Below are 25,403 nucleotides of genomic sequence, written 5' to 3' on the forward strand. Positions count from 1 at the left end.
ACAGATCTGCCTGAGGAGCTAAGAGGGGAGGAAGCACAGATGGCAGTCCCATGGTGTTCTTTATAGTCTCAGGAAGGTAAGAGGCTCTAGTTTGAATCTATCTGCCAGCTATAGAGGATGTCCATGCTCAGTAAATTTAAGCAATTCCACCAGCTTACTTAAAGGAAGGCTGTTCCCATCTTAAGTCTGATGCCTGCAGGAGTAAAATGCTAGCGAGATTCCTTAAGCTCAACCTGGCACAGGGACAGGCATTAGGGAACTTGGAATAAAGTGAGTAACTCAAGTGGCTGCAATATGAAAAGTATCTTGGCATCAGCTACCAAAAAGAAAGCACAGAAACCAGATGTCCCAGCTGAGACCCCAGTTCAGAATGTCTTGTCTCCCTCAAAAACCCCCATATGAACAGGCTCTGCAGGGTTCAGAACTCCCCGAAATCTTGCCAGAGAGAGCAAAAGAAGAGTGTAGAAGCAAGATAGGTTGGTTGTCTCTCCTCTCCTTACTTACCTGCTTGTTCAGCAGGAAGATGAGGATGGCGTGTTGACTGAAGTTGTTAGTGATAAGGTGTCTCTCTTCTCCCCAACAGAACCATCCAGCCACTTGTAACTGTAGCCTTTTCAAACATGCAACATGTATGTTTCTGAAATCCCATCTCTGCTCTTCCCCTCTTACTTCATTCTTTATTGTCCCTCTGGTGGCCTGAACCAAGGCAAAATCCTCCTGCCTTCATTCTCATTTTATTGCCTTCAACTCCTTCATTCTTTCCCAGTTAAACCTTGTATAAGCTGAAGGAGTGACCCTGACTTACAGATTACCTGCTGGCAAAGGGAAATTTAGCTGAGTCTGAAGCAGAGACTCTTAGCATTTAATTTACTCTTTGGAAACACAATAGGAACATTCACAGCCTAAGTAAAAGAACATTTGCACACAATCCCCTTTCAGACTGTGCTGTGCTGGCTGCTGGCCCCAAGAAAAAAGCCAACAACCATTGGATCCTCCTTATGCAAACTCCCATGGCCTTCGATGTGTGCTTTCCTGTGAGCAGTATGGGATATAGCCCTACATTTGGCTTTATCCTGCATTATTCGTTGTCCAAAATTATAAACACCAAACAAAAGCCTCTTTCACGGGAAATCCTAAGTAGGCATGGAGCCATGTAGACTGAAACAAAAGAAAATGTCCCCAAACCACTTTGCTGATGTTGCCAAAAAATGGTCTGCTCCAACCTGCCCAAGCAGATATGTTGGGGCCCCACTGCCAACAACTGTTTTAATCAAGAATTAGTTTCCTGGTATGAATGTGGCCCAATTGCACTTTGTGATGGACAAACTGAATCTAGAGCAAGCTTATTGCCTTCAGTGCAATTAGTTGAGGACTCAGATACATGATTGAACAGGGATATGCAACAAAATATTGCTACTTTGCTATCTGTTAGCTCAATTCTGCTGAGGAAACAAAGCTGACACTACTTTGAAGAACAACATTTAAGTGCCAGCTCATTTCAGGCAGGTGGTAACACAGCAAAGAGCTGAACTCAAGGCCCTCCAACTCACAGCACCACTGCAAGAACATGGGTTTTATCTACTAAGCAGCAATATATCTTCATCACAGCCCCTTTTCCATCCCTGGCAGATCAAACAAAATCAAAGGAACAATATATGACAGTGATCATTAGGACAAAGCCCTGCTGCCAAAGTGTGCAGAACATACCTCTATAGTCCATGTGGGCTTGCAAGGTATCAAGCAGTTGAGTCATCTGAGGAAAGAGCAAGACACGGTGGCCACTGGAAGAAGAACGTGAGGCCCCATGGATCTCGACATACTGTGACAACATTTCACAGAGTGGTAGAGGGGCTACAGCAGCTGAACCAGTCACTGTGGGTCACTGTTACATAGCAGGGCCTCACCACTCTGTACACTGAGCCTCACAGAGTCATAGCCCACCCGCTCACCACATTTTCAGCCCCATATTCAAATGCAATTAGTTAGCTTCATCTGTACCATCAGTTGCCATGCCTAGAGTGTGGAGTCACAGGGAGGTAATATGGCTCTGGCACAGCTCTGCTACTGGCTGGATGCAGCCTGGTGAGGATCCAAAGCAGCCTGTCTAAAAGGATCCTCAGCTTCAAGCTAGCATCACAAGCTCTACCTCACCACATGGCCTACCACACCAGACTGGTCTCAAATCACACACTAAAAGGCATCTTAAGCACTGGGAGAATATAGTGTCAGCACTTCGGTGACAGTAGAGCATTTCGTCCTCCAGCAAATGACCCTCAATTATCAAATTCTACTTACATGTGTAAGTGAGAAATCAGCTCTCCTTCCTCCCAGCTCTAGAGCTCAGTGCTGTGTTTAAACCAGACTTTACTGTAGAGCAGAATACAGGTGTTTTCAAGTCCAGAATTTGCCCAGGGCTGGTCCTGTGGCAAAGACATTCAAGGGAGAGGCGTCCACTGACAAGGTGCTATACAGCAGAAGGACAAAGACCTCCACAACCACATCAGAACTTCCCAAGGTTTGTTGAAGCTCTGTCCTTTGGAAGTTGTCAAAGGGAAATCACAGCCCCAGGAGGCACTGCTTCACAGACTGCACAAGGATGCAAACCATCTCTGGTACAGCTCCTCGTACTGAAATGACTTCTTTCAAGTAGTCAGTAACATACAATAAATAGAGCAGGGGAGGGAAAGCCTGGCCCTCCATCTTTTCTTGCCACACACTTCTCTTCCCAGTGGAACACAAGGGCTGGAATCACAGCAACATAAGTTCTCCCCACAGCCTGTTTGCCTTGATTCTCCTCTTTGCTATTGAAGAGTAGTTCTCCATTGCCAGGATAGTCTAATGTCATTATTCTTATTCTACAGGCTCAGCAGCTGGATTGCAGAGGGGACACTGCAGTGTGAAGCATTGCAGAAGCTCATGTGCAGAGCAGAGTCTGATCTGTCAATGGATTATATGAGAGCACGGCTCTTGCTCAACTCGTTTGTGTTGTTACACTGCTGGTAGGGAGTGGTAGTGTGACACCTGATAACTTTGACCCACCTCTACAAAGTGCTCCAAGTGCTCTGACACAGGACAAGGTACAACTGATTAGCAACTGCTTTTTCAAGAAGAAAGGCTAGAGGGCAAAAAATCCCAAACATGAGTGACATGGCTCTGAGGTTATGTGCAGTCTTAGAAGTAGGAAATTACACCAGAGCTGCCATTTCTGTGATACTAAGGCTAGTTACTTGCTCTCACTGGGTACTATGTACCAGGGCTAAACTGCAAAATAAGAAGAATCACATGCAGGAGTGCAGGACATGACACGACTGTAAGGACAATATGGCCATGGCCACCTTCCATTAGGCCTGGCTCTTCCCATGATGTGTTCATGCAGCACAACCTGCTATTTCCGGCAGTGGCCAAGGACAGGAGCTTTGCTGGAAGACAACAAGGTGCCCACAGCCAGCTTCACTAGTTCTAGGAGACCCAAACTTGTGTCAGTGGGGTTTCTGCTCCTACACAAATCCTGAGCCTGCCCCCAGCATTTGTCACAGCATTCATCACTATTGCAGGGCACTGGCACTATTAGTAAAAATAGGAAAAATCCTCCCTATTTCAGGTGTAGGCTTCTGTAAAATGCTGTCTAGTCATGACAATACTTCCTACAAGCTGAATGTCAGCTCTATAACCAGTCTTGCTAGTAAGCATAATGCCCCTGAAGCCCTCCGTAGTTCTGACTGGTGGCAAGAGGCAATAAACTTGAGGCCATGGTAATAGCATATGATCACTGTAGCATAATGCAAGTCAATTGTAGCAAGTTTTGCATCTAATGCCTTTTTAAGTATTAAGTTAAGCTCTTGAAAGACTCCTCTGTTCTAAATATCAAATCCTCTGGATGGATATTTACTGTATCGCTTGAAGTCACTATGTATCATACTATTTTGAGTTAACTGGCTTGAAAATTGTCCTTGGAGAGGGAGTTCACATACATCTTAGCTGACATTAAAGATTCTTCACTGAAAGCTGGTAAAGGCAAAGCTCTAAACACGAGCAAAGAACATCCTTGGCTCTGGTGAAACAAGCATAGGACTTCACACCTCTCTCCTTGTTCATTAATTTTATTATTTTTTGTCAAATATAGAAGTAGAGAAATCATCTGGAAGGCAAGGAAAAGATTTTTTTTTTTTTTTGATATTGAGGAAAGGATTCCACCCAATAGCCTGAACCTACAGAAACTCTCTCTTTACTGAGCTTTGTATCCAGTTCCCATAGATTCCTGAGCACAAACCAGAGCCAATAGAATATCAAATAAGATCCACTATCAGTGACAAAAAAAGCCTAGATCCCAAAACATGACCTTGAGATCTGGAGCCCTTTCCAAAGACCTTTCCTTCCACAGCCACAGAAAGAAGATCTACCATACATCACTTTCTGAAACTACCAGTTTATTATTCAAGACCCCTTGAATAAAACCAGCTGAACCCTATGAAGTCCAGTATGGTTGTATCAGGATATATCAGTATATATATCAGTATATCCTGATACAGAACGCCATGGACTTCATAGGGTTGCACCAACCAGTTTACACTTATTTGATAGGGATGAAGCTTAATGCCTGGGAATAAAAGAAATCTGTTACATTTACACAGTCATCATAGAACCATAGAATGGTTTGGGTTGGAAAGGACCTTAAGATCATCCAGTTCTAACCCCCTGCCATGGGCAGGGACACCTCACACTAGACCATGTCACCTAAGGCTTTGTCCAGCCAATACACTCTATGCACAGTTACCCCTTGAAGCCACCAGAAACAGGGCCTTCCCAAGCATCTGCCTTCCAAGAAAAGCATACCAGTTTTCCTGGAAGGAAAGGTAGTTTACCTTCCTGGAGAGCAGGCACCGGTGTTACAGCAAATCCATTCAATTAAACCACATTCAGCAACTTGTAGACACAAAAATGCCCTGAGCGTTTACAAAGGTCTGTATAAGAAACCTAATCTGCTCATTAAACTGCTACCTTGCATTCCTAAAGGACACCTTGATTTTCACCTCCAGCCACTATTTAATACAGGTAAGTACTAGAGCCAAGGACACGCTTCAGGCTACTGGAAATGTTTGTTCCAATGTAGTATCATATAATAATCATTTCTCAACAAGATGTCTTCCAGCTTTCCTGCACTTTAGCTAGGACAGACCTCAGCTGCAGGTCACTGTGGCTACTACCACTATTGCAATCCTTATTATGGGGCACACTATGTCAAAAACCTCCCACAAAACAAGTCAAGTAGGAGTTCTCCAGATGTTTCCTTGTACCTGGCCTCCAGTGCTGTGTGTTGTTAATAACACTGTGCCACTGCCGCCTGCTCTTCCCCAGGGCAAGTGTGCACGCTGAGCATGGGAAGTAACTCACCAGCCTGCAGGGAACACAAACCCCAGCTAGCACAGGGGTTGAAATAAGTGCTCCCCAGAGCTAAGGAAGACGTGGAAGCAGGACAAACAGCCTGGGTGCTCCCCACACACGTTAGGCAATGGAAAGTACTTTAGAACATTAGGGCAACAGAGCTGGTGCAGGGCCTGGAGCACAAGTGTGATGGGGAACGGCTGAGGGACCTGGGGGGTTTGGTCTGGAGAAGAGAAGGCTCAGAGGGTGCCTTATCGCTCCCTACAGCTGCCTGACAGGAGGATGGGGTGAGGTGGGGTTGGTCTCTTTTCCCAAGGAACAAGTGATGGGACAAGAGGAAACGGCCTCAAGCTGCGCCAGGGCAGGTTTAGACTGGAGATGAGGATCAATCCCTCCCCCAAAGGTGATCAGGCATTGGAACAGCTGCCCAGGCCAGGGCTGGAGTCACCGTCCCTGCAAGCATTCACACACCGTGTAGATGAGGCCCTCAGTGCCATGGGTTAGTGGTGGCCTTGGCAGTGCTGGGAACAGTTGGACTTGACGATCTTAGAGCTCTTTTCCAGCCAAGTTTCTTTTACACCTATGATTCACGCTCAGCATCAGCCCTCTTGGAGGCCACTGACCATTGCTCTGCAGATGGTGTCCTGAAGCACGCAGCTGTCTGACGACGAAGGGGTAACAACAGCAGCGCTGGGGGAGCCAGCCATCCACCCCACCACTTAAGCTCTGCACCTTGAGGTGGGCAGCACCATTCCCTGCAGCAGCTGTGCCTCATTGGAGCCACTCGTACCCGCACCCCCATTAACGACAGCCCTCTGACCTCCTACCAGTTCTGGCGCCTCCTCCCCTCAGCTCCGGGCGGGCCGCAAGGCGGGGCCAGCCCCGGCACCGCCTCGCTGCCGCCGCCGCAGGGGCTGGTGGCCGGGCGGTCATGGCGCTGCTGCTGTTCCTGCTTGCGGCTGTGCTGCCGGCCGCCGCCGTGTACCTGTGCTGCGTACGGCGGCACACGGGCAGCGCGGCGGCCGCCGTGCAGCGCCGGGAGCCGGGCCGGGCCGAGGCGCGGGGCCGCAGCCCGCCGCGGAGCTCCGTGAGCGCCGGGGCAGGAGGGAGGGAGGGGGGTGGCGGGGAGCAGGGCCCGGTGCTCACCTCTCGCCTCCTCTCCGCAGTGGGCCCCGCGGCTGTGCGGCTCCGGGCTGCGCCTCTTCGTCCATGTGGCCAACACGGTGAGTGCGGGCGAGGGGCCCGGGTGGCGGGGCCGTGAAACCCGGGGTTGCTCGGGTGGAGCAGGACGGGGTCGAGGCCGCCGGGGTTGCGGAGGGAGCGGGTCTCGATGGTGAGGAGGTCGTGGCGCTCTGCGTGCTTGGGGGTTTGCCCTGTCCTCGGGGTGGGATGCGGTGGGGAGAGGCACCCGCAGGGTGCGGGTGTCATGGATGTCCTCGGGCACTGAGAGCCCAAATCCAACATGATCATGCGGCCGCCATCAGCGTTACGCGGACCTGAAAGGGTTCAGGTGCTTCAGCCCTTGGAGGGGGATTTTCAGGCAGGTGCTGAAGGCGGCTATCCCCATTGCTTCCCTCGGGTGGGATTTGGTGCTGAAGGCGGCTATCTCCATTGCTTCTCTCGGGTGGGATTTGGTGCTGAAGGCGGCTATCTCCATTGCTTCCCTCGGGTGGGATTTGGTGCTGAAGGCGGCTATCTCCATTGCTTCCCTCGGGTGGGATTTGGTGCTGAAGGCGGCTATCTCCATTGCTCCCCTCGGGTGGGATTTGGTGCTGAAGGCAGCTGTATCCATTGCTCCCCTCGGGTGGGATTTGGTGCTGAAGGCAGCTGTCCCCATTGCTCCCCTCGGGTGGGATTTGGTGCTGAAGGCAGCTGTCCCCATTGCTCCCCTCGGGGAGGATTTGTGAGCCTCTGGGTAGATTCCTTCTGTGGCTGGTGCTGAGATGTGACTGCTGTATGGCAGGGTGTTGGGGGGAGAAAAGCCTGCATCCCCTTGGTAGTGAGCCTGTGGCGGCATCATCTGCCTGAAAGCAGGTGGATTTTGTTGCTGCTGCTTGGCCTTTCCTATTGAGCTGGTGTCAGTGTTAGTGTGATCTGTTTACAGACCTTGGCAGCTGGTTGGGTCTGCAGTAAATGCTAGTGATGGTCTGTGTTTATTCATGAGAATACCTTGCAAGTGGCTTTCCCCCAGGATATAACAACCAGAACACCTTTTTATCCTTTGCTTTGTGGCCACTTCTGTTGCTTGTTTCCTTTCCTGACACCCCCTTTGGAGGGGAGGCATTCGTTTCTCAATCTCTTCCAGGATTGTGTTGCATTAGATTAAATAGAGATTAGAAAAGAGACTGTAATTCTTCTGCAGGGTGTGAGGCAACATACCTTTTCGTGGATCTAGAAGTGTGAGCCTTGCTTCAGACTTGTACTGTATTTGTACATCCCTTAATGTGTTTTGGAAGTCCACTGTTGAGCTGTTAAGACAGGCTAGAACAAGGCTGCTTTATTTGGGACTGATGGTATTGCTACACTGGCAACCAAGTTATCCAAAGTGTTTTCCTTGTCTGCTGCTATGGAGTCTCTACGTTTCCCAAGCTTGCTCAGTTTGCTGCAGAAGATAGTTGAGTGACAGGGAAGATCTTAACAGTGGGTTGATGAAGATGATGATAATAATCTTCTGTTTTGTTCAATGTCTGCATTATCTGTGGAACATGAAGATGGTAATGGAAAGGAGCTATGTATATGCCTCTTAACAGTGTTGCAGCCTGCAGCTGCAGGCTGAATAAGGGAAAGACAAACGCAGGAGAGTAAGAAGAATGCACTCTTTGTAATTATATAAATGTGAGAGAGAGAAAGCATTTTGGGCCTACATTGTGGCCTGAAACACAAGTGTTTGTGCTGGTTTTTTTACTACATACCATTGCATGTTCTCTAGGGTGCTCCAAGACTGCAGCTATTGCACATTCTTTGTCTAGTGAGAAAGGTGTTCAGGTCTTGGTTACTGCAAACTGATGTTTTTTATTACTTTCTTCTAGGCTTTTGGACAGATCTGCTTACTGCCACTTATACTAAGGTAAGAGTGGGGAGGTTTCTCCCCTTCCAAGCTTCTTTTTCTTGCATTGCATACCACTTATGGGTTATCTGAAAAGACCTTTTCTAAGAGGGAAGCTGCAGAAACTGATTGGAGAGTGAACAAGGTTATTTCATAGATGTTTTTTACTACAGTTTTTGTTCAGAAGCTGTGCTTTCAAGTGTATGTTGTGCTAAGAGCCACTCATGTAAGAGGCATCAGGAGCCTCTTACTTGGCTCACGTGGTTTGCCTGTCATTTAATGGATCATCTGAGGAATGTATTGCAGACAATTGGTACTCCTGAATTTTTATGTGGCACACGGGCTTTTTGAGTCAGTCAGACACCTGTTACACAGCAAGTCATTCCTTGACATAGAATCCTAGGATACCAGGTTGGAAGGACCTTAGGGGTCACCTGGTCCAAGTTTTCTAGGCAAAGCATGACCTGCACAAGATGTCCCAGCTGAGTCTTAAAAGTGTCCAAAGTTGAGTATCCCACCACTTCCCTGGGGAGAATACCACAATGGCTCAATTATACCAATTTTCCCAATGGTTCTCATTGGGAAATACTTTCCTTTGGTGTCCTACTGGAATCTCCCAGGGAGTAACTTGTACCCATATTACCCTATGTCTTTCCATGTGACTTTCTGTAAAAACAAAGTCTCCATCTCCTTTGTAGCCACCCTTTAAATACTGGAACATGGTGATAAGGTCACCCCTAAACTCCCTTTTCTCTGGGCTGAGCAAACCCAGTTCTCTCAGCCTTTCCTCATGTGGCTTCCCAGTCCTTTGAGGATCTTTGGGCCCTTCTCTTTGGACCCTCTTCAGCCTGTTCACATCTTTTTTGTATAGTGGGGACCAAAGCTGAACACAGTATTCCATGTATGGCCTGACAAGCACAGAGCAGAGTGGGATGATGGCTTCTTTATGCCTGCTGGTGGTGCCCTTGTTGATGTAACCCAGCATCCTGTTGGCTTTCTTTGCCACAGCAGCACACTGCTCACTCCTATTGAGCTTATGTCCTCCAGGACACCCAGGTACCTTTCCACAGAGCTTCTCCCCATGCAGGCAGATCCCAGCCTGTGCTGTGCTCTTGGGTTGTGCTTACCCAGGTGCAAGGCCTTACACTTGTCCTTGTTGAACTCCACAAGGTTCTTGTTATCCCACTCTTCCAGCCTATCCAGGTCTTCCTGCCGGGTGGCTCTCCCTTCCAGAGTGTCCACTTTCCCACTCAGTTTGGTATCATCAGCCAATTTGGTCAGGGTACACTTGATCCCATCTTCCAGGTCATTTAGGAAGATATTGAACAGAATTGGGCCTAATGTTGATTGCTGGGGAACCCTACTGGTGACAGGTCCCCAGTTTGAGAGGGAGATATTTACCACCACCCTCAGTGCAGCCTGCCAGCCAGTTCCTCATCCCTTACGCATGGCACTTGTCTAGACTGTGAGAAACTGTATAAAAGCCTTGGAAGAGAAATCCAGGTAGAGAGTACCCACCACTCACCCTGTATCAACCGACAGATGGGGTCTTTACATGTTTCAAGCACTGGCCTTGTTCTGTGCTCCCTATTGTATTTGTTTGCAAATGAACTATTTTGAAGCAGGTAATGAAAAAGCCTGAGGAGGTGCTGATTTTAGCAGGATTAGTGCTTGAATGTAAGACTTGTATTCCTTTCTCTGCTGCTTTTCCTCTCCAGCCCTGTCTTTACTGGTCTGTGGGTGATGCATCTGGTGAAAGCAAATTGAAAACTTTCACCATTTCTTTCCCAGCTGGAGTTTATGGAGGCTGCTGGCTTTATGTCAAGTGGTAGGAGGTTTTATTAAGCAAGCAAAACAAATGTGGTGCTGCCTTTGGGAAAGAATGGTGCAAGACATTATCTATTGCAACTCCCTGCTGGGAGAGCAGACTGCTAAGACACAGTGTTCCTGGGTAAGGTTCCCTTTGAACAGGCTGGGAAATTACTCATGGGAGAGCTTGCAAACTATCAGTAACTCTCTTCCAGGCTGGAAAACTTCTTGCTCATGCGTTCGCTTGACATCCATGAAGATCCCACGTTTATCCCAGAGGTTGCTGCGGACATCACAGAAGACAAGTCTGAGCCTAAAAGCACTGCAGATATTATCAAGCAGCTGCTAGATGCAAGGTCAGTGTGTGATGTGTGAAAGTAGAGTGGGAGAGCACATGTGTTGGCACGGTTTAAGTAGGAAGCTGTTGGTGGCAGTAATCTGGATTCAAGTCTTCTTACACACCCAGCTACTTTACAAAGCAGATAGTGCTGTCAGTCTGCTCTCAGCTCTACAGACTGATAGTGCTGTCAGTCATCTTTCCTTGTGTAACTCGCACATCGCTGGTTCTTACAAGAAATGTGAAGTTTCTACAAGCTTCAGGGAGTCTCCTTATTGGAGAGAGACTGAATCCTGCCCTTGCAAGGGCTCTGGTTGCACTATCAGAGCAGATATACTTAGTGGCTGGCTTTACCTGAATTTGCAGGTGTGCTGTTTCTTGCCTGCAAGGAATCCCAAAGAGAACACAGGGTTTGCTTGGAAGAGAGAAGGAACAAGAAAGAAAACAATCCACATAAGGTTTGTTTTCAGGTTTAGGTTGCTTGGGTAAAAGCCTGTTCAGCTTCTTCATTGCAGCCTGGGCTTGAATGAATCCCACTAAATTCCAGCCATCACTCAGGCTTGCATGTCTTGCTGAGGTCTGATGGTGAGATTGGAGCATCTGGGCTGCTATGAATTCCCCTCCCCCCCTTTTGGGTTTGGTTCTTAGCTGTGAGCCTATCCAGTAGTTATTGAAAATGCCTGAGCTCCACTTCAGCAGCAGCTCAGATGATGGATTCTCTGTACGGATCTCAGCTTTTAGCAGGACTAATCTTGCTCCCTGATTGAGTTCTTAAGCTAGAGCAAGGAAAAGCTTTCAGCTCCTTTGCCTTAGAGGGAGGGATGTATTTCTTACAGGCTTTAGTTAAGGTGAGTGCAGCCTTCTGGTTCTTGTGTCCCCAGCTCCACCAGTGATAAATTGAGTATTACAGGGAGTCTTACCTCTTCCCTGCATAGCACATTATGGTGTTGTACACTGTTCTAGATGTGGCTTCTGGTCTGCATGATGCCGTGGAGCCATCACAGGAGTAGTAATTGCAGCTAGCTCTTATGTTTATCCTGTTGTGATGAGGAATGGTCTATTTCTTATGTGTTAGAGCCATCAACTTCATTTTTAAGCAGTTTGCTGATGTGTATCTTTGTGTGCTGCATAGTGCCTTTTCCTCCTCCCACACCACACACTCTATGCGGTGCTGGCTATCTTGGGATCAGCCTAGTGACAGAGATCCTGGAAGCAGGTTTACCGCTATATCCTAGCTATCCTGCAGCGTTGCAGTGGTGAGTAGCAGATGTAAACCTCAGATGTCAAACAGTTTAATGACAGCTGTATTGCAGCAGAAGTATGAAGCAACCAGAATGTGTCAGCAAGACTGATGCCTTAGTTGTGTGGCACCCTTAGTGTACCTGGTGTCTGTCATGAGTTCAAGGAGGCTGACAGAATGTGAGCTGAAATACATAGGCTAGTGGTCCAAAAGTTGGCCAGCAGGTCAGTGGGTGATACCCAGACCTGCTTTGACCGATGCTGAAGTCTACATGTCTAAGCAGAGGTGGATTTCGTGGGTCACAGTTGCCGCTTTAATCCTTTCTTTGCAGGTCTGACTCTCCTAGCAATGGGTTTAGCTTCAAAGGGATCAAAGACTACCTGGAGTGCTACCAGTAAGTGAAATCATGGTCTGGAAACAACTTGCCTTGCATGTTCCCCTGCTGTGGGCTGCTTGTGTTCCATGAGCTCTCAGGCATCTGTTTGTTAGGATTGTCCTTGAGGTACCAATGTTTAGCATCACCCTCTGCAGTCCTTTCCCTCTAACAGAATAACAGAAGAAAAGCCAGCTGGGAGAGCTGGCACAACTCTTACAAGCCCTGCAAGGATATTTAAATGCTGTTTTCCTTGGATGATTGTCATTCTGCTTTGGAGGAGTTTTCTACATACCTTGTTTGCCCAAACACATCAGTGAGGAGGAGAAGCTGGATATTGTGAATTCCACATATTGTGGGGCTCTGAAGAATCCCTTGGTTCCCCAGCTGCTTGTTACCTGGTTTTACTCAGTAAATGTGTCCAGCTCAGAAAGAGCTGGAAGCACGTCCCTGACTCTGAGGTTCTGTAAGCTGTTGACTGCACAATAACCCCTGGTTGCCTCTGGGACATGAGCCAGGAGTGGGGCGCTCAGATAAATCCTCTTGGAACTTGTTCTTCAAGGGCCACCTTTGCCAGCAGGCTGCAGCTGTGGAGCAAAAGCCTGACACTGCAGTCTGGTGGTAGAGGTGCATCCTGACTGAGGCTTTCATGCTGGCCAAAGAGAGATGTATTTGTGGTGCAACATAGCTTTTAGTCAGGAAGGAATGCTCTGTTTGTTAGAGGTGGGTTATGGCGGTACTGCTGGGAGACCCTTCTCTGTAACAGGCTTCTCCCTTTCTCTGTAAAGGGGACAGGCCTCTTGGTCTTAGCTTGTGGGAGCTTCATAGCCTCAGGCTTCCAGGAGCTTGAGGGCTCTCTGTAAGGCTCTCGGCTGTCCTTTCCTCTTTATATGGTGGATCAGGAATATCTGAGCAACTGTCCTAGCTCCTGCCCCTACTCTACGGTTTGGAGTCATGGTGTGTAGGCAAATCCTCCCTTTAAGGAAGGGGAGTCTCCTGTCTTGATGGTGTCAACTGTGTTGAAACCATCACCACACACAGACTCTCATCTTGTTCATGCTTACAGCTTGACAGCCACATGACAGACAAACCCGGTGTTTGGGTATGGTGTGGGGGTCTTGTAACATGGTCCCACCTTCTCCTGTCCTGCAGGAGTGGGAAGCTGACGCCATCCCAGGTAGCAAAGAACATCATTGCTGTGCTGGAGGACTGCGACAAATCCACACCCCCACTCAGAGCCATAGTGCAATGGGACCCGGAGCAAATAATGCTGGTAAAGTCTGCCTCTGGTAGGAAAGGGGCCTCTGCCACCCCATTATAAGGGGCAGAGGCTCTTTTGCTGATAGATTGCACAGGAAAATACATACATCTTTCCTCCCTCCTTGTGCAGAGAGCGACCAACAAGTCTGTTTTCCTTCCTGCAAAGGGAGGTAGCATTAAAGCCATCTGTTTCTTGCTGGACAACTACATTTAAAATGGTACTTGTGTGTGCTTATGCGGCATCCATTAGCATAGATGCTTCCAAGTAGTAATTTACCATCAGCATATGGTGGAAGAAAGAAACTTTCATAGTCTGGCTTAGTAGGAGCCAGAGAGAGCCATTTTTGGTATCGATTCCAGTACTGGTGATGACCGTGAACTCAACTAAATACATACATGCATATGTACATATATATATGTATATGTAAAAACCACACACTTTTTCTCTGCAGATGGCTGAGGCCTCCACCGCTCGGTACAGGAATAAATGTACCCTGTCTTATCTGGATGGCATCCCAGTGTGTCTGAAAGAAGAGTTCAAAGTGGTGAGTTGCCTTGTCCAGCTCTCAGTTCATGCTGCAGGAGCTCAACCTGGACAAGGTTTTAAGGCCAGCTCCTCAGCAGAAGCCTGAGAATATGTTTGTAGTAAGGGGTAGTGTGTGGGTTTGCAATGAGTAGGATTAACAAGTTTTGTCAAGTGAAGACAGATCTTGGGTACAGCAGACATGTTGCATGCTTTGTTCTGATCTCTTTAATCCACAGGGAGCAGAGAGTGGGAACAGCCTCTCTTACGATGAAGTGAGAATGTATAAAGGCATCTGTAGCAGTGGGTGTAACTTATCTGTACTTCTCCAGCGCTGACACTGCTCCACTGGCAAAGCATCCCTCTCTCCTTAGGGATAACTCAAAGGATGTGTCAGAAGTATGGAAGTTACTTTGAAAATCACCACTCACAAGGAGTTTTGCCTGTGGCCTAACAGCAGCTACCATTAAATACCCCTGGCAGTGCCATCAAGCTGTTGTAGGCTCTGCAGAGACCTACGCATAGGGTGGCAGTCCTGTTTGTGTACAGATTCTTTCATTGCTGCCTCAAAGGGAACAGCACTTAGCATACCCTGGAAATGGGTCCATATGGTATTTTGGCATTCATGTAGAGCCTTGGGCCTTGCTTCCAAGCACTGCAGATCTTAAACTGCAGCTCTGTCCATAGAAGAATGGGAAATGGAGTTCCTGTGTGCTGTGGGGCCAAAGCAACTGTTCTACAGCCCTGGGAGTAGCAGTTGCATTGCTGCAGGCAGGCAGACTTTATGAACATCTACATGTTCCTGCTTTTCTGTATCATGGTATTAAAAGAACCTCTCTTCATGGGAGAAGGACCAAATACTGAAGGATGAAGTGTCCCTCCTAACAGAAACAAACATAGGATAAGTTGATAAGCGAAGCTTCCTAGCTCTTTACTTACCTCTGGTTTCTGATGCCTGGGATGTGTTGTGGGGTTGAAGTGTGCATGTGCTAGCCTACCTTGCCAGGGGTTTAGGATGAGTAGTGTGTCTTTTTGCTGAGGTACCTTATCATCACCGAGCGGGAACAGTATATCTTGGGACGGAGCCTGAAACAGAAGATGCTACTGTGGCCAAGAAGCTGCGAGAGGCTGGAGCTATCATTATTGGGGTCTCAAACATGCATGAACTAGGGACTGGAACAACTGGATGCAACCCTAATAGGTAAAAATCCCTTTCCCCTCTCTTTCCCCTGATTTAGAAAGACCTGAAAGTCTGTCCAGAACTGACAGGAAAGGGTACAAGTGTAGGGCAAGCATGTGAGAATAACAGAAGCACCCTGTGCAGGGAGAACCCTGTGCATTGTAGAATTAAAGGTCAGAGTAGCCATGAAAGCCTGAAGGCTCCTGAAACCAGAGGAAGGAGAGGATCCAGGTGCTGAGTAAGGAACTTGGTTTGCCAGGCCTTACAGGCCTGGAGGTGTGAATGCTTACAGAATGAGTGGTAGGAGCAGGGACAGAACACAAATAGTAGCCTAATGCTCAGTCACAGTAGTGGCCCAGAACAGTGAGAACAGGTACAGTCATCTCAGGAGAACATAATGGGTTTATTTCCTAGCTAAAAGCGGTTCACTGAAATTTGTTGTGAATTCTCCAGCAATAGCCAAGCTGAGAACTGCTGCTCCAGAGCAGTGGTCCTCACAGCCTTTGTAAGCCATGTGCAGAGCAAGGCTTCCTGCATGTGCAGCTGGATGGAACTGGGGCTTGCTCAGCTGTAACAACATGCCAGCGCATTCCCTCACTGTGTGAGGTTTGGCTGGGTACCTTGGCAGGTTTCTGATGTCCAGGGACTTTGGTCAGAATGGGGACTTTGGGAACTGGGATGAAGGGCAGAGCGGGGGACCCTGACTTGCTTGTCTGTAAGAATTACTGGCTAACAATTTCTCCACCTTTTAGAGCTGTGTAGTGCCCTGTGGCATGCAGTAATGGCACAGTGCTGTCACAGACAGAAGGGCTGGAGCAGCATCCTTCCTCTTGCTTTGAGCCTCTTGAATAGGCTGCTTATGGTAACAAAAGATTGTACTCAGAGGCAGAAGTGGTTTTTTGCATCTTATTTTCTAGGGACACTGCACTATCTGGGATTAAATGGTATCTGTCTTTACTAAGAGATCAGAATCCCTGAGCTGTGTTTCTGGATCTTTTCCTACCCTGTAGTGCATCCGGTCCTTCCTAGGAAAAGGTTCAACCCTCTTTTGTCTGCTTCAGGTACCACAAGGTCCCAAGGAATCCCTACAAGCCGAACCACTTCACAGGGGGCAGCTCCAGCGGGTCAGCAGCAGCTGTAGCAGCAGGTAGGTGGTTCTCAATGGAGTTTAGGTGTAGTGGGAGGAAGGTCCTGAGCTAAAGTACCTCAGGGATTTAGTTTCTCTGGGGGGTGGTAAGAAAGAAGCTAGAGGGAACTCCTGGCTGAACAGAAAGCTCTGGGTGCTGTCTTGGATACAGCTGCTGGTAGACTGGTCAAGGCAATGCAATGTCTTGCTGGTCACAGGCCAATTCGTGTTTTATTTGTAGGTCTCTGCCCAGTGGCTATTGGCACAGATGGAGGTGGCTCTGTGAGGATTCCTTCTTCATTCTGTGGCGTGGTGGGGCTGAAAGGTAGAGTACCTGAATCATGGAGGGGGTGTGTGTCTTGTTTGTATTCTCAGTGCAGGCTATTGAAGAGGTGTTCCAAGAAACCTAACTTGCCTGAGTCAAATGCTGAACAAAACACAGTGTGCTGCTTTTCTTTCTACCCATTCGTCCCTCTTCAATCTTTCTTCTTTGCTGGGAGGTGTTCCCAACATAGCTGGGTATCTGTAGTGAGCTGGTAAAAAGCATCTCTACTCAGGACACTTTGCATCACCCCTGTTGTATGGAGAAACTGATGCTGCTCAGAGTTGTATCTGGTAAGTTAAACCGGGTAATAGGTGTGTGAAACCAGGACACAGCCATTCCTCTTACCTCAGTGTTACAAAGAGTAGCAATGCAATTTTTTCAGTCAGAATTAATGTAATGTGCAGAGGACACAAGAAATGCACAGGGCAGTGTCTACAGCAAAGCAGGATTGTCATTTGGAAGAGATGGCAGCTTTTGGGAGTAGTTTAGTATTCCAGAGAATCTCTACTGCTTCATCTGAGAGCAGATACCCAGCCATTACTCCATTTTCCTGTCCTTTACATGTGATCAACTTGATTAATCTTGATTCATCTGACGAAGATGCTGATGATGATGACAAAAGTGTAACTGGTCAGAAAGGTGATGCAAGTATGAAGCCTTACTGATGAAGTGGGTGAGATCTCCCAGTGGGTGATAATCCTGCTCTTACCTTTCCATCCTCCATATCATAGATGCTGCTTCTGCATATTTAAATGCATGTATTTTGAAATGTCCCTGCACATATTTCCCATCAAGTAAATAATTTCTTAAGGGAAGAAACTAGTTTCACTCCTGCTGTTTGACTGATGGGGCAGGTCATGGCCAGCAGAACAGGGTACTGAAAGATGAATGACTGGGCTCTGAAATACAGACAGTAAAGTGGCTGGCATGGGTATGTTGCTTACTGGGTGTACCAGAGCCATGTGGGTCAGATCTCCGCAGTGACTGCTGTCATCTCCTTAACTGCCCATTTCCTTGTCTGCAGGTACATTTGGGCGCATCAGTTCTCATGGCAGCTTGCCACTCTCCTACTCCACAGTCAGCGTAGGTAAGGGGACTTACGCTCTTGCCCTTCTGTGGTGCTCTCACAGGGGAGGGCATCTGTGCCTACAAAAGACCTTGAGAGGAAGGCACTCTTTACCCCTTGTCATCATTTTCTCTCTCTTTTACAGGCCCTATGTGTACCTCAGTGGTAGATGCAGCCATTGCTTACAGTATCCTTGCTGAGCCAGATCCTCTCTATCCATATGGTAGGTGAAAGCTTTCCCTCCCTGAGCCCAGGTCCTCTTGTCTTCCTAGAGGCATCCTAGATAAAAAGAGGAACTCTTTATTTATTCCCTGCAGGACTCAAACAGCCCAAAGCAACCCTATCTGGGATGTGTGCTCCTGACCTGAAAGGCTTAAAACTGGGAGTGGACTGGACATTTTTTAAGGTGTCTGTTCTCTCTCTTTCTGCTGCTTTGCAAAATGAGGTTTAAAAGGAATTCAGTTCATTCATTGTTCTCTTGCCTGTTATCACTGAAGCAATGAGAGTATCCATTTGGTGATGGTGCTGTAGCTGCTGAGTAGTATTTCACCCTTCCCATGTAGAAAGGGGGCTTGCACGCTAGTACAGCTTGGTAATTCTAATGCACCCTCACAAATGTGCTCAACATTTCTTTCCTGGAGAGAAAACAAGGACTCTTTCTGGCTCTGCCCCAGTGCAGAGAAGAACTATCCCTGCCTCTGGAAAAGAGGGCTTTTCCTTCTCCTCAGGGGTATGACCTGCAAGCAGTTCTCTTGGAGCAGGTGGCCTAAGGCAGTCCTGGAGGGCTGTGCTTCACTACCAGTAGAGACAGGAACAAGGAGGGCTCCATGGGCCCCAGCATGCTCCCCAAGGAGAGAGGGCAGTTAACTGCAGTTTACTTACTTCTTTCCTCTTACTCTTTAGGAATGTGATGAAGAAGTCCTGTCCATCTGTGAGAAAGGTAAAGAGGAAAAGTCTGCAAGTCTCCTACTCTGCCTGATGTCATGAGATCACTTGGTGCTTCTCTTGCATACATTACAGAGCTCTCTCCTGAAGTTCTTAAACGCAGCTGTTGAGAGGTCTGGCTGGACAAACAGCAGGAGCTTTGTTACAGGGAAGCCCTCCTAACTGCTGAGGGGTAAAAAGCTCAGCAGTTGTGGGCTTGTCAGATTACAATGCAAGAATGCAGTCCAGTGTGCTGAGCTTCTGTATAAAGACAGAGCTTGTGCTCAGGAATACTTACTCTGCAGGCTTTAATAGTAAGAGACTTTTAAGGGAGGCACTTGTTTCACAACACAAGTCAGTAGGAAAGACAGGGCTAGGGCTTTGTGATGTATCCAGTCCTGTGGTATGTCCTTAAAATGAGCTAAATTGTGCCTTTAGGGTGGCTTTGTCAGTTTTCAAACAAAGCAAAATTGACCCTGGGTGAGTACTTGGGGGTGGGGAAGAAAGATTGTACAATGCCTGGTACAGTAGTTGGGCTCTTATGTGTTGGAGCTGAAAGAGTTCACAGTGTTCAGGCTTTGTTTGCCTGGATTTTCTTTAGCCCTCTTATTTCCCTAGACACTCATGCTTCTAGATGTGTTTTCTTAGGAGAGATGCAGCATGAGCCAGGAAAACAGGCAACCTTTGGTATTCATGAAGAAGCTGGGGTCAAAGATAGAAGGGGACTCTTACACTGCAAAAGATTGACTTTTCCCAAAGTCCTGGTGTTCAGCCTTGCTAAAATCCATCAGGATTCAGTAAGCCTGTATTGATGACCTGGTCTCTTGAGTATCCTCTGGGTTCCTCTACATTTATGATTCAGAAAAGGCTTTGAATGGGGATCTCATGATGCTAAATGATCACTTCATGCTCATAGAATACAGGTTACATTAAGTGCTCCGGGAAGCATAGTCAGTCCACCTTTACTCTGAGTTAACTGAAAGGCTAGAGGGAAGAGATGAACTTGGCTGAAGTATAGTAGGGTAAGCTGGGAACCAGCCTACAAACCGTGCCCTGCTCGAAAACTGAGATCTAGTTAGGCTGAAGGCTTTCACCTATGAGAAACAGCAGCAGCAGCCTGCATACCACATGATGCACTGAAGATGCTTGCGATGGCCTAAGGGGTGGGGATTTGCAGCCCTTCTATGAAGTTCTGTGAACTCAGAGGTGCTCTCTGTGCTTTACCTGCTCTGTACACAGCTGTGGAGCACCTGCAGAGTCTGGGAGCCAGCGTGGTTGAAGTGTCTCTCCCAGAGATGGAGGAGGTGCGGGTAGCGCACGTAATCTGCATTCTCAGTGAGATGAGGGACTTCCTGCAACCCGACTTCAATAAACACTTCCAGGAAATGGTAAGCAGAAGCAGTTTGGAGCAGGGGCAGGAGCTGAGCAAGTGGCACGTTGGTGTTACTGAGGCTTCTATGACAAACCACCTGCTGGATGACTACTGATACAGAGAACTTGTTGACTGTCACATCCAGTTTCTTGCAAGCAGAGCCATGATCCAGGTTTTCTCTTTCAGAATTTGGACACTCGGGCTAACCTGGCCTTGGCTTCCCAGTTCACAGCTCTGGATTATATTACGGTAAGGAACATGCTGTGACGAGGCACCTAGTGAAACTGTAAAAGTGGGGTAGAGGCTTGTTTTAACCTCCCTGTACACGTGGAAAGATAGCACCAGCTGTACCGTTCTGCATGCTGAATTATGAAGCACCACAGAGGACATGATGTCCTGCAGCTTGATTCCAAACTGCAGGAATGAGGTCTTCTTTTGCAAAGGCTCTGGTGGGCAGAGTCTGTCAGCATCAGACCTGTGAACCAAGAGGTCTCTCTGCTTGCAGGCAAATCGACAAAGAACTCGGAGCATGAGATTCCTGCAGGACATCTTCACCACCGTGCACTGTATCCTTACACCAGGTATGGGCAGTCCTGGCCAAAGAGCTGCTGGCCAGGACTGCCCCAGCTTCTGGCCCCAGCAGCTCTGTGGTGCATGTTAAGAGCAATCACTCCATTAATTTTCCCTCCCTGTATTTAAGTGTGACTTTTGTGCACATGCTTTGTTGTGCCTCAAGCCTTTAGAAGAAAATGCAGCCTGGTTGCAAAGGCTGCTGTGTATTTCTGGCATATTTCTATATCCATGGTAGTGAGAAACTTCTTGGTACTTGCAGAGCCTGCACATTTGCACGAGAGGGACTGGACATTAGTAATGTATGCAAATGTTATTGCTCTAAGTAGACTCTAACTGCTTCATTCATAAATCCCAGTGACTTGATTGCATTGCAGGACTGCGAGTTTGCGTCACCAATGTGCATCAAACACGTGGCTTTAATGAACTGAGCTGTTCCTTGGAGATTGTCCATTGCCTGACTCTCTCATTGCTCTTTATGCACTGGATCAGGTTGCCCAGAGAGGCTCTGGATTCTCCATTCCTGGGGATGTTCAAAAGGACATGGTTCTGAGGAACCTGCTCTAGCTGACACTCCTTGAGACAGAAGGTTAGACACAATGCCCATGTGAGGTCCCTTTCAAAGTCAGTCACTCTGTGATCCCTCCACAGCTGTTCCTTGCACTGCCCCAAGAATCTATGAATCCGACCTCTTGACTGGGAGCAGCGATTCAGCCTTCACAGTGCGGTCCATGAGGTAAGAAGAGTGCTGCTTGCACTATGGAAACAAGAGGTTGGGAACAGCTGGAGGTTAGCTGCACAAACTGATGGAGCTCAGGCTGTAGTGCAGGAGAGAGAGCCTAGCTACCAAAAAAGAAAGACTTTGCTGCTGTCCCAAGGCAGGAATGCTGATGACAGATTTTCCCCCAGGTTCATGCAGCTTGCGAACTTCACTGGCATTCCAGGCATTGTGATTCCCATTGGATATTCTATGGCTGGGCTTCCCATTGGTTTCCAGGTGAGTATTTGCTCTGTGTGGATGCTGGGTCACAGAATCCCCAGCTAGCTTTTGTCCTGAACTGCTATGACCAGGTTCCTGCTGTTCCACACTTAAGGATTTGGCAGGTAGTGGTAATAAATGTTTTAACTTGTGGAAGAAGATATTTGCCTCGGAGTAACTCACTGCTGAATGGCAGAGGGACTTTTCAGGTACCTGGGAGTTACATTGCTCTCTCTACTTGCAGCAGGACCTAATACTTGTCACTACTCTTTCTTCTTATTTCTGTAACTTCTTTGGGCCCTTCTCCCTTGAAATAGGTCTCATGTAAATGAAAGCTCCATGTCTTCTAGTTAAAAGTTAGACAGCTGCATTTATCCCAGTGCAATGATGCCATCCTTAACAGGGTGACAGGGAAAAACACATCCTTTAGGTGCTGTTGGGGGGAAGGATGTATTTTCCAGGGCTTTCAAGAGCATCTGTGTGTGATGATGCTATTTTACAGCCACTCCCCCATCTTCTCCCAGGTCATGGCAAAATGGTGGGATGAAGCTGTTCTTCTGAGGATTGGCATGAAGCTGGAACAGTTCCGTTGCCAGACCAAAAAACCATCTGTTTACTACGACATCCTTGCATGATGGCAGTGACCAAGAGTCTGGTTCTTCCCCATCTGACCTGACCAAGTATCAGATTGGATTTGTTTTCAATGTTCACCTAAGTAAGGCTTAGCAGCAGAGCCAGTTGAGGAGTGGGGAGGAACATTGAGCCCAGCAGGCACTGATGCTGAGCAGACATAATTTCTACTCCCTCCTTGTTACTGGGTGATCCAGTATATACTGGGGAGACCAACTGTGCTAGCTAGTTCCTCGCTGTGTTTTTACCCACAGGGGAAGCTGCAACTATGTTCTGCAACTTATTTCCATGTAGATGTAAAGATGGAAGACACTTGCATCTACAGGACTGCATGTGGGCAGTTCATGTACTGTGCATGGACAGATACAGTCTCTAGATCTTAAACCTTCTCACAGAACTACTCCTGCTCCAGGATGTAACCAAGGTACTGTTCTGAGGGGGGGAGGCAGCAAATAATGCCTAGCTCCCTTGGAATGAGAAGGACCTTAGCATACCTGCTAAGGTGTGTGTTTTGGCCCTTTAGTCCCTCAGAGCAAAACAGAAAGCCTGTAGCTATGGAAGCATCGCTGCTCTGCTCTCCCTTATGCTATGAATGATGTAAAGTCAATCTCATTGCTGCACAAGGTATGGGTGTGCTCACCTACCTTCAGCCTTACATGCAAGAGGCATTAAAAGCAGAGCATAAATCTCGGTCAGCTCTGTGACTCGAAGCCCTGGCTAAGGGTTCTGTCTTTCTATTGCACATCTGTTTCCCAAACTAGGCCCTGGGAGAGAGTCTTTATTCCTAGTGGTTGCTTAAGTATAAGTCTATCATTTAGATGCTCAAATGGAAGAAACTACTTGGTAATACTGTGCAAGGAGTGCTGAGCCTATGCCAAACAGGTAAAATCGGTATGAAATGGCACTGAGCTGTTGCAGGAATCGCACCCGGTTTCAAGAAAGGTGTTGCACAAAGCCCCATGCAGCAAAGAGACTGCTCTAGGTAAGAAGCCAACCCCTTCTTACCCAAATGTGCTTCCCAAAGTAATCAAGGTACAATTAAGACATGGATTAGAGATGAGGCTGTACTACAGGAAGCGTGGCATGGCTCAAAGCCTGTGTCTCAATGAAAGGCCCCAGACTCTAAACTCTGAAGCATCTATGTCCTTGTCAGCAGCACTAGGGCCACATGAAAGGCAAGACAAAGCCTAGGAGTAATCAAAGCTAAGTGTTTGTGTTCATTTTGGAGTAGCTGGGGGTTAAAGCTCAGAGGTATCTCCTGTTGCCTGCCTCAGCAGGTATCCTGGGCTTGTGATCAGGCTGCTGAAGAAGCTGTCCTGCAGACAGGAGCAGAGATTACTGTATTCTTAGTTGCCTTGGAAGGAAAGAAGGAACAGAAAGTAGTTGCAGTTTCTTCCAAACTTGGCACAGTTTGGGTTTATTCCCCATACACAGCCACTCTTTAACCAGAGCTAGCACTTTACTAATGGTCACCGTTACATCAGGTGGCATCTGAAAGGAAGAACATTGCACTGCTGTCTCCTCTTTAAATACCCATGTTACTGCATCAACTCCTACCATCAGGTCGTCACCAGCATCCCCAGTTAAATTAATTCTATGGTTAATACTGTCTGTTGTCTTCAGTTCCTCTCTGTGATACTGCCACAAAGATTTTTCACTAGATTCTGGTATAGTTCAGCTTTATGAAGAACAGTTTAAAAGCAAAGTATTTCCTTTCTTATTAATGGTAAGTTATTAAGCAGTACCTGTCAATATACCTTAAGAGTGAAAGACTGTTGAAATCCATTGTATAGCAATAAGGGAATTGAAGTGTTTGACAAGAATAAATTACAGATGAAGCTATTTATTTGCTGATCCCTTCCTAAATGATATACTACCCTAAAATTACATCTTCAATATTTAGTTCATTCCCTGGGTGAAGTGAGGGAGCTGAAGCTGCCGGGGAGAGAGATAGGAGCGAGAGTTCTTTTTAGATTATACGTGGATCCTGCTAACAGTGGAGAGAAAGAACTTGAGAGCTTTTACTGACAGGAACCCAAGCCTGTCTTTCCACACACTGCTTCCTCCCTTTCCCTAAACTGGCATCACGTCTGCACATTTCCACTGCAAGACTTCTCTGGTACTGAGGTAAAAGATAAACTATACTCACCCTGGGGGAAGGCCCCTGTATTTCCTTTCTGCTCCTGGCTATCTGCTTAGTCATGTTCCATAGCAGACCAGTTAACAACAGTTCTATCCCCAGTATGCAATAGCAAAGCAGTTGTGTGAGCAAAGCGGACACAGTGACCACGCACACAATCCTGTTGCTTCACATAGATATATGTATGGGTAGAGATATACTGTATATACACATTGATTTGGTTTTATATATATATATAAAATAACACCTTGTTTATAAAGCGATATTTAATTGCCACTGGTTCCCTCCCCCCTTCCCTCCCCCCAAAACCAATAGTATACAAAATATAAAATATCTTAAATATTTAGAAATGCTGCAAGAAAAAAAATAGAACTGTATGAAAATATCTTTTCTTTTTTTCTGAGGTTCCCTCCCTGCCCTGGGGGGAGGGAAAGAGAAAAAGGGTACACGTGTGGTCGGCCTAGTGTGCCTTCAGTCCATAGTTGTTCAGTGGGTAAGAGTAAGCCCTGCCTAATACTATCCGGTCCCGGAGGAGCTTAAATAAGACATAGTAATTGCAGAAGAGGATGAGGGCCATGGAGAGGGTATGGTTCCACTTCTCTGAGCGCAGCAGTGAGTAAAGCTGGTAGCAGACAACGCTGCCTTCAATGAGAATGAGCAGGTTGAGCAGCCGTAACGGGCGGTGGAAAAGGAACTGCAGGAGACAGAAAGGGGAGATCTCTGTCATTCATTGCAGTGGTGAAGTGGGGAGAGGTATGTACAAAATGCTGTCAGTGCTAGTGACCACCCTGCTGGGCAGGAGGAGTGGTTGTACTCCAACCACCACTAGCTACTGCTTAGGGAAAATAGTGTAAGAAACAAGGCATGTAGAAGTGTTATTTTGCTTAATGGGTGAAATAAGCTGTTGGCCAGCTGACACACTTTCCTGTATCTGTGGAAGACATTAACTAGAACTCCCTTAAGAATACGCCTGATCACCACAATGAGACAGCAGTGACAAGGCACCTGTGGCTTCCACCTTGCCCAGACGCCACTGTAAACACTGCATCAGGAAAGCCTCTCTGCTGCAAACTTGTGTTTTGTTCAGCAGCAACAGGCTGTTGTGCAGCACTAAACTCTGT

The 25,403-nt window shown here is 47.4% G+C and overlaps 2 protein-coding genes across 7 annotated transcripts in view; one reads left to right on the plus strand and one right to left on the minus strand.

Annotated features, from left to right (window-relative positions):
- Nucleotides 1–6,272: 6,272 nt before the first annotated feature.
- Nucleotides 6,273–23,988, plus strand: LOC136013065 (uncharacterized). Its single transcript, XM_065676328.1, has 20 exons — nt 6,273–6,469; nt 6,549–6,605; nt 8,412–8,449; nt 10,453–10,593; nt 12,146–12,208; nt 13,340–13,460; nt 13,900–13,992; nt 15,011–15,171; nt 16,212–16,297; nt 16,518–16,601; nt 17,626–17,688; nt 17,813–17,890; nt 17,985–18,073; nt 18,571–18,607; nt 19,831–19,979; nt 20,150–20,212; nt 20,469–20,544; nt 21,185–21,269; nt 21,443–21,530; nt 22,037–23,988. The coding sequence occupies exons 1-20, from the start codon at nt 6,314–6,316 to the stop codon at nt 22,145–22,147; spliced, it is 1,839 nt and encodes a 612-aa protein (XP_065532400.1). The 5' UTR covers nt 6,273–6,313; the 3' UTR covers nt 22,148–23,988.
- TMEM39A (transmembrane protein 39A) overlaps nt 23,526–25,403 on the minus strand; it is a 28,763-nt gene continuing 26,885 nt past the window's right edge. For all 6 annotated transcript variants that reach the window (XM_065676333.1, XM_065676331.1, XM_065676334.1 and 3 more), the window contains one exon: nt 23,526–24,976. In XM_065676333.1, coding sequence (XP_065532405.1) covers nt 24,743–24,976 — 234 coding nt within the window. In that variant the 3' untranslated portion in view covers nt 23,526–24,742. The remainder of the gene's footprint in view (nt 24,977–25,403) is intronic.

This window comes from Lathamus discolor, chromosome 4 (assembly GCF_037157495.1).
Source record: "Lathamus discolor isolate bLatDis1 chromosome 4, bLatDis1.hap1, whole genome shotgun sequence".
Classification (NCBI taxonomy): domain Eukaryota; kingdom Metazoa; phylum Chordata; class Aves; order Psittaciformes; family Psittacidae; genus Lathamus; species Lathamus discolor.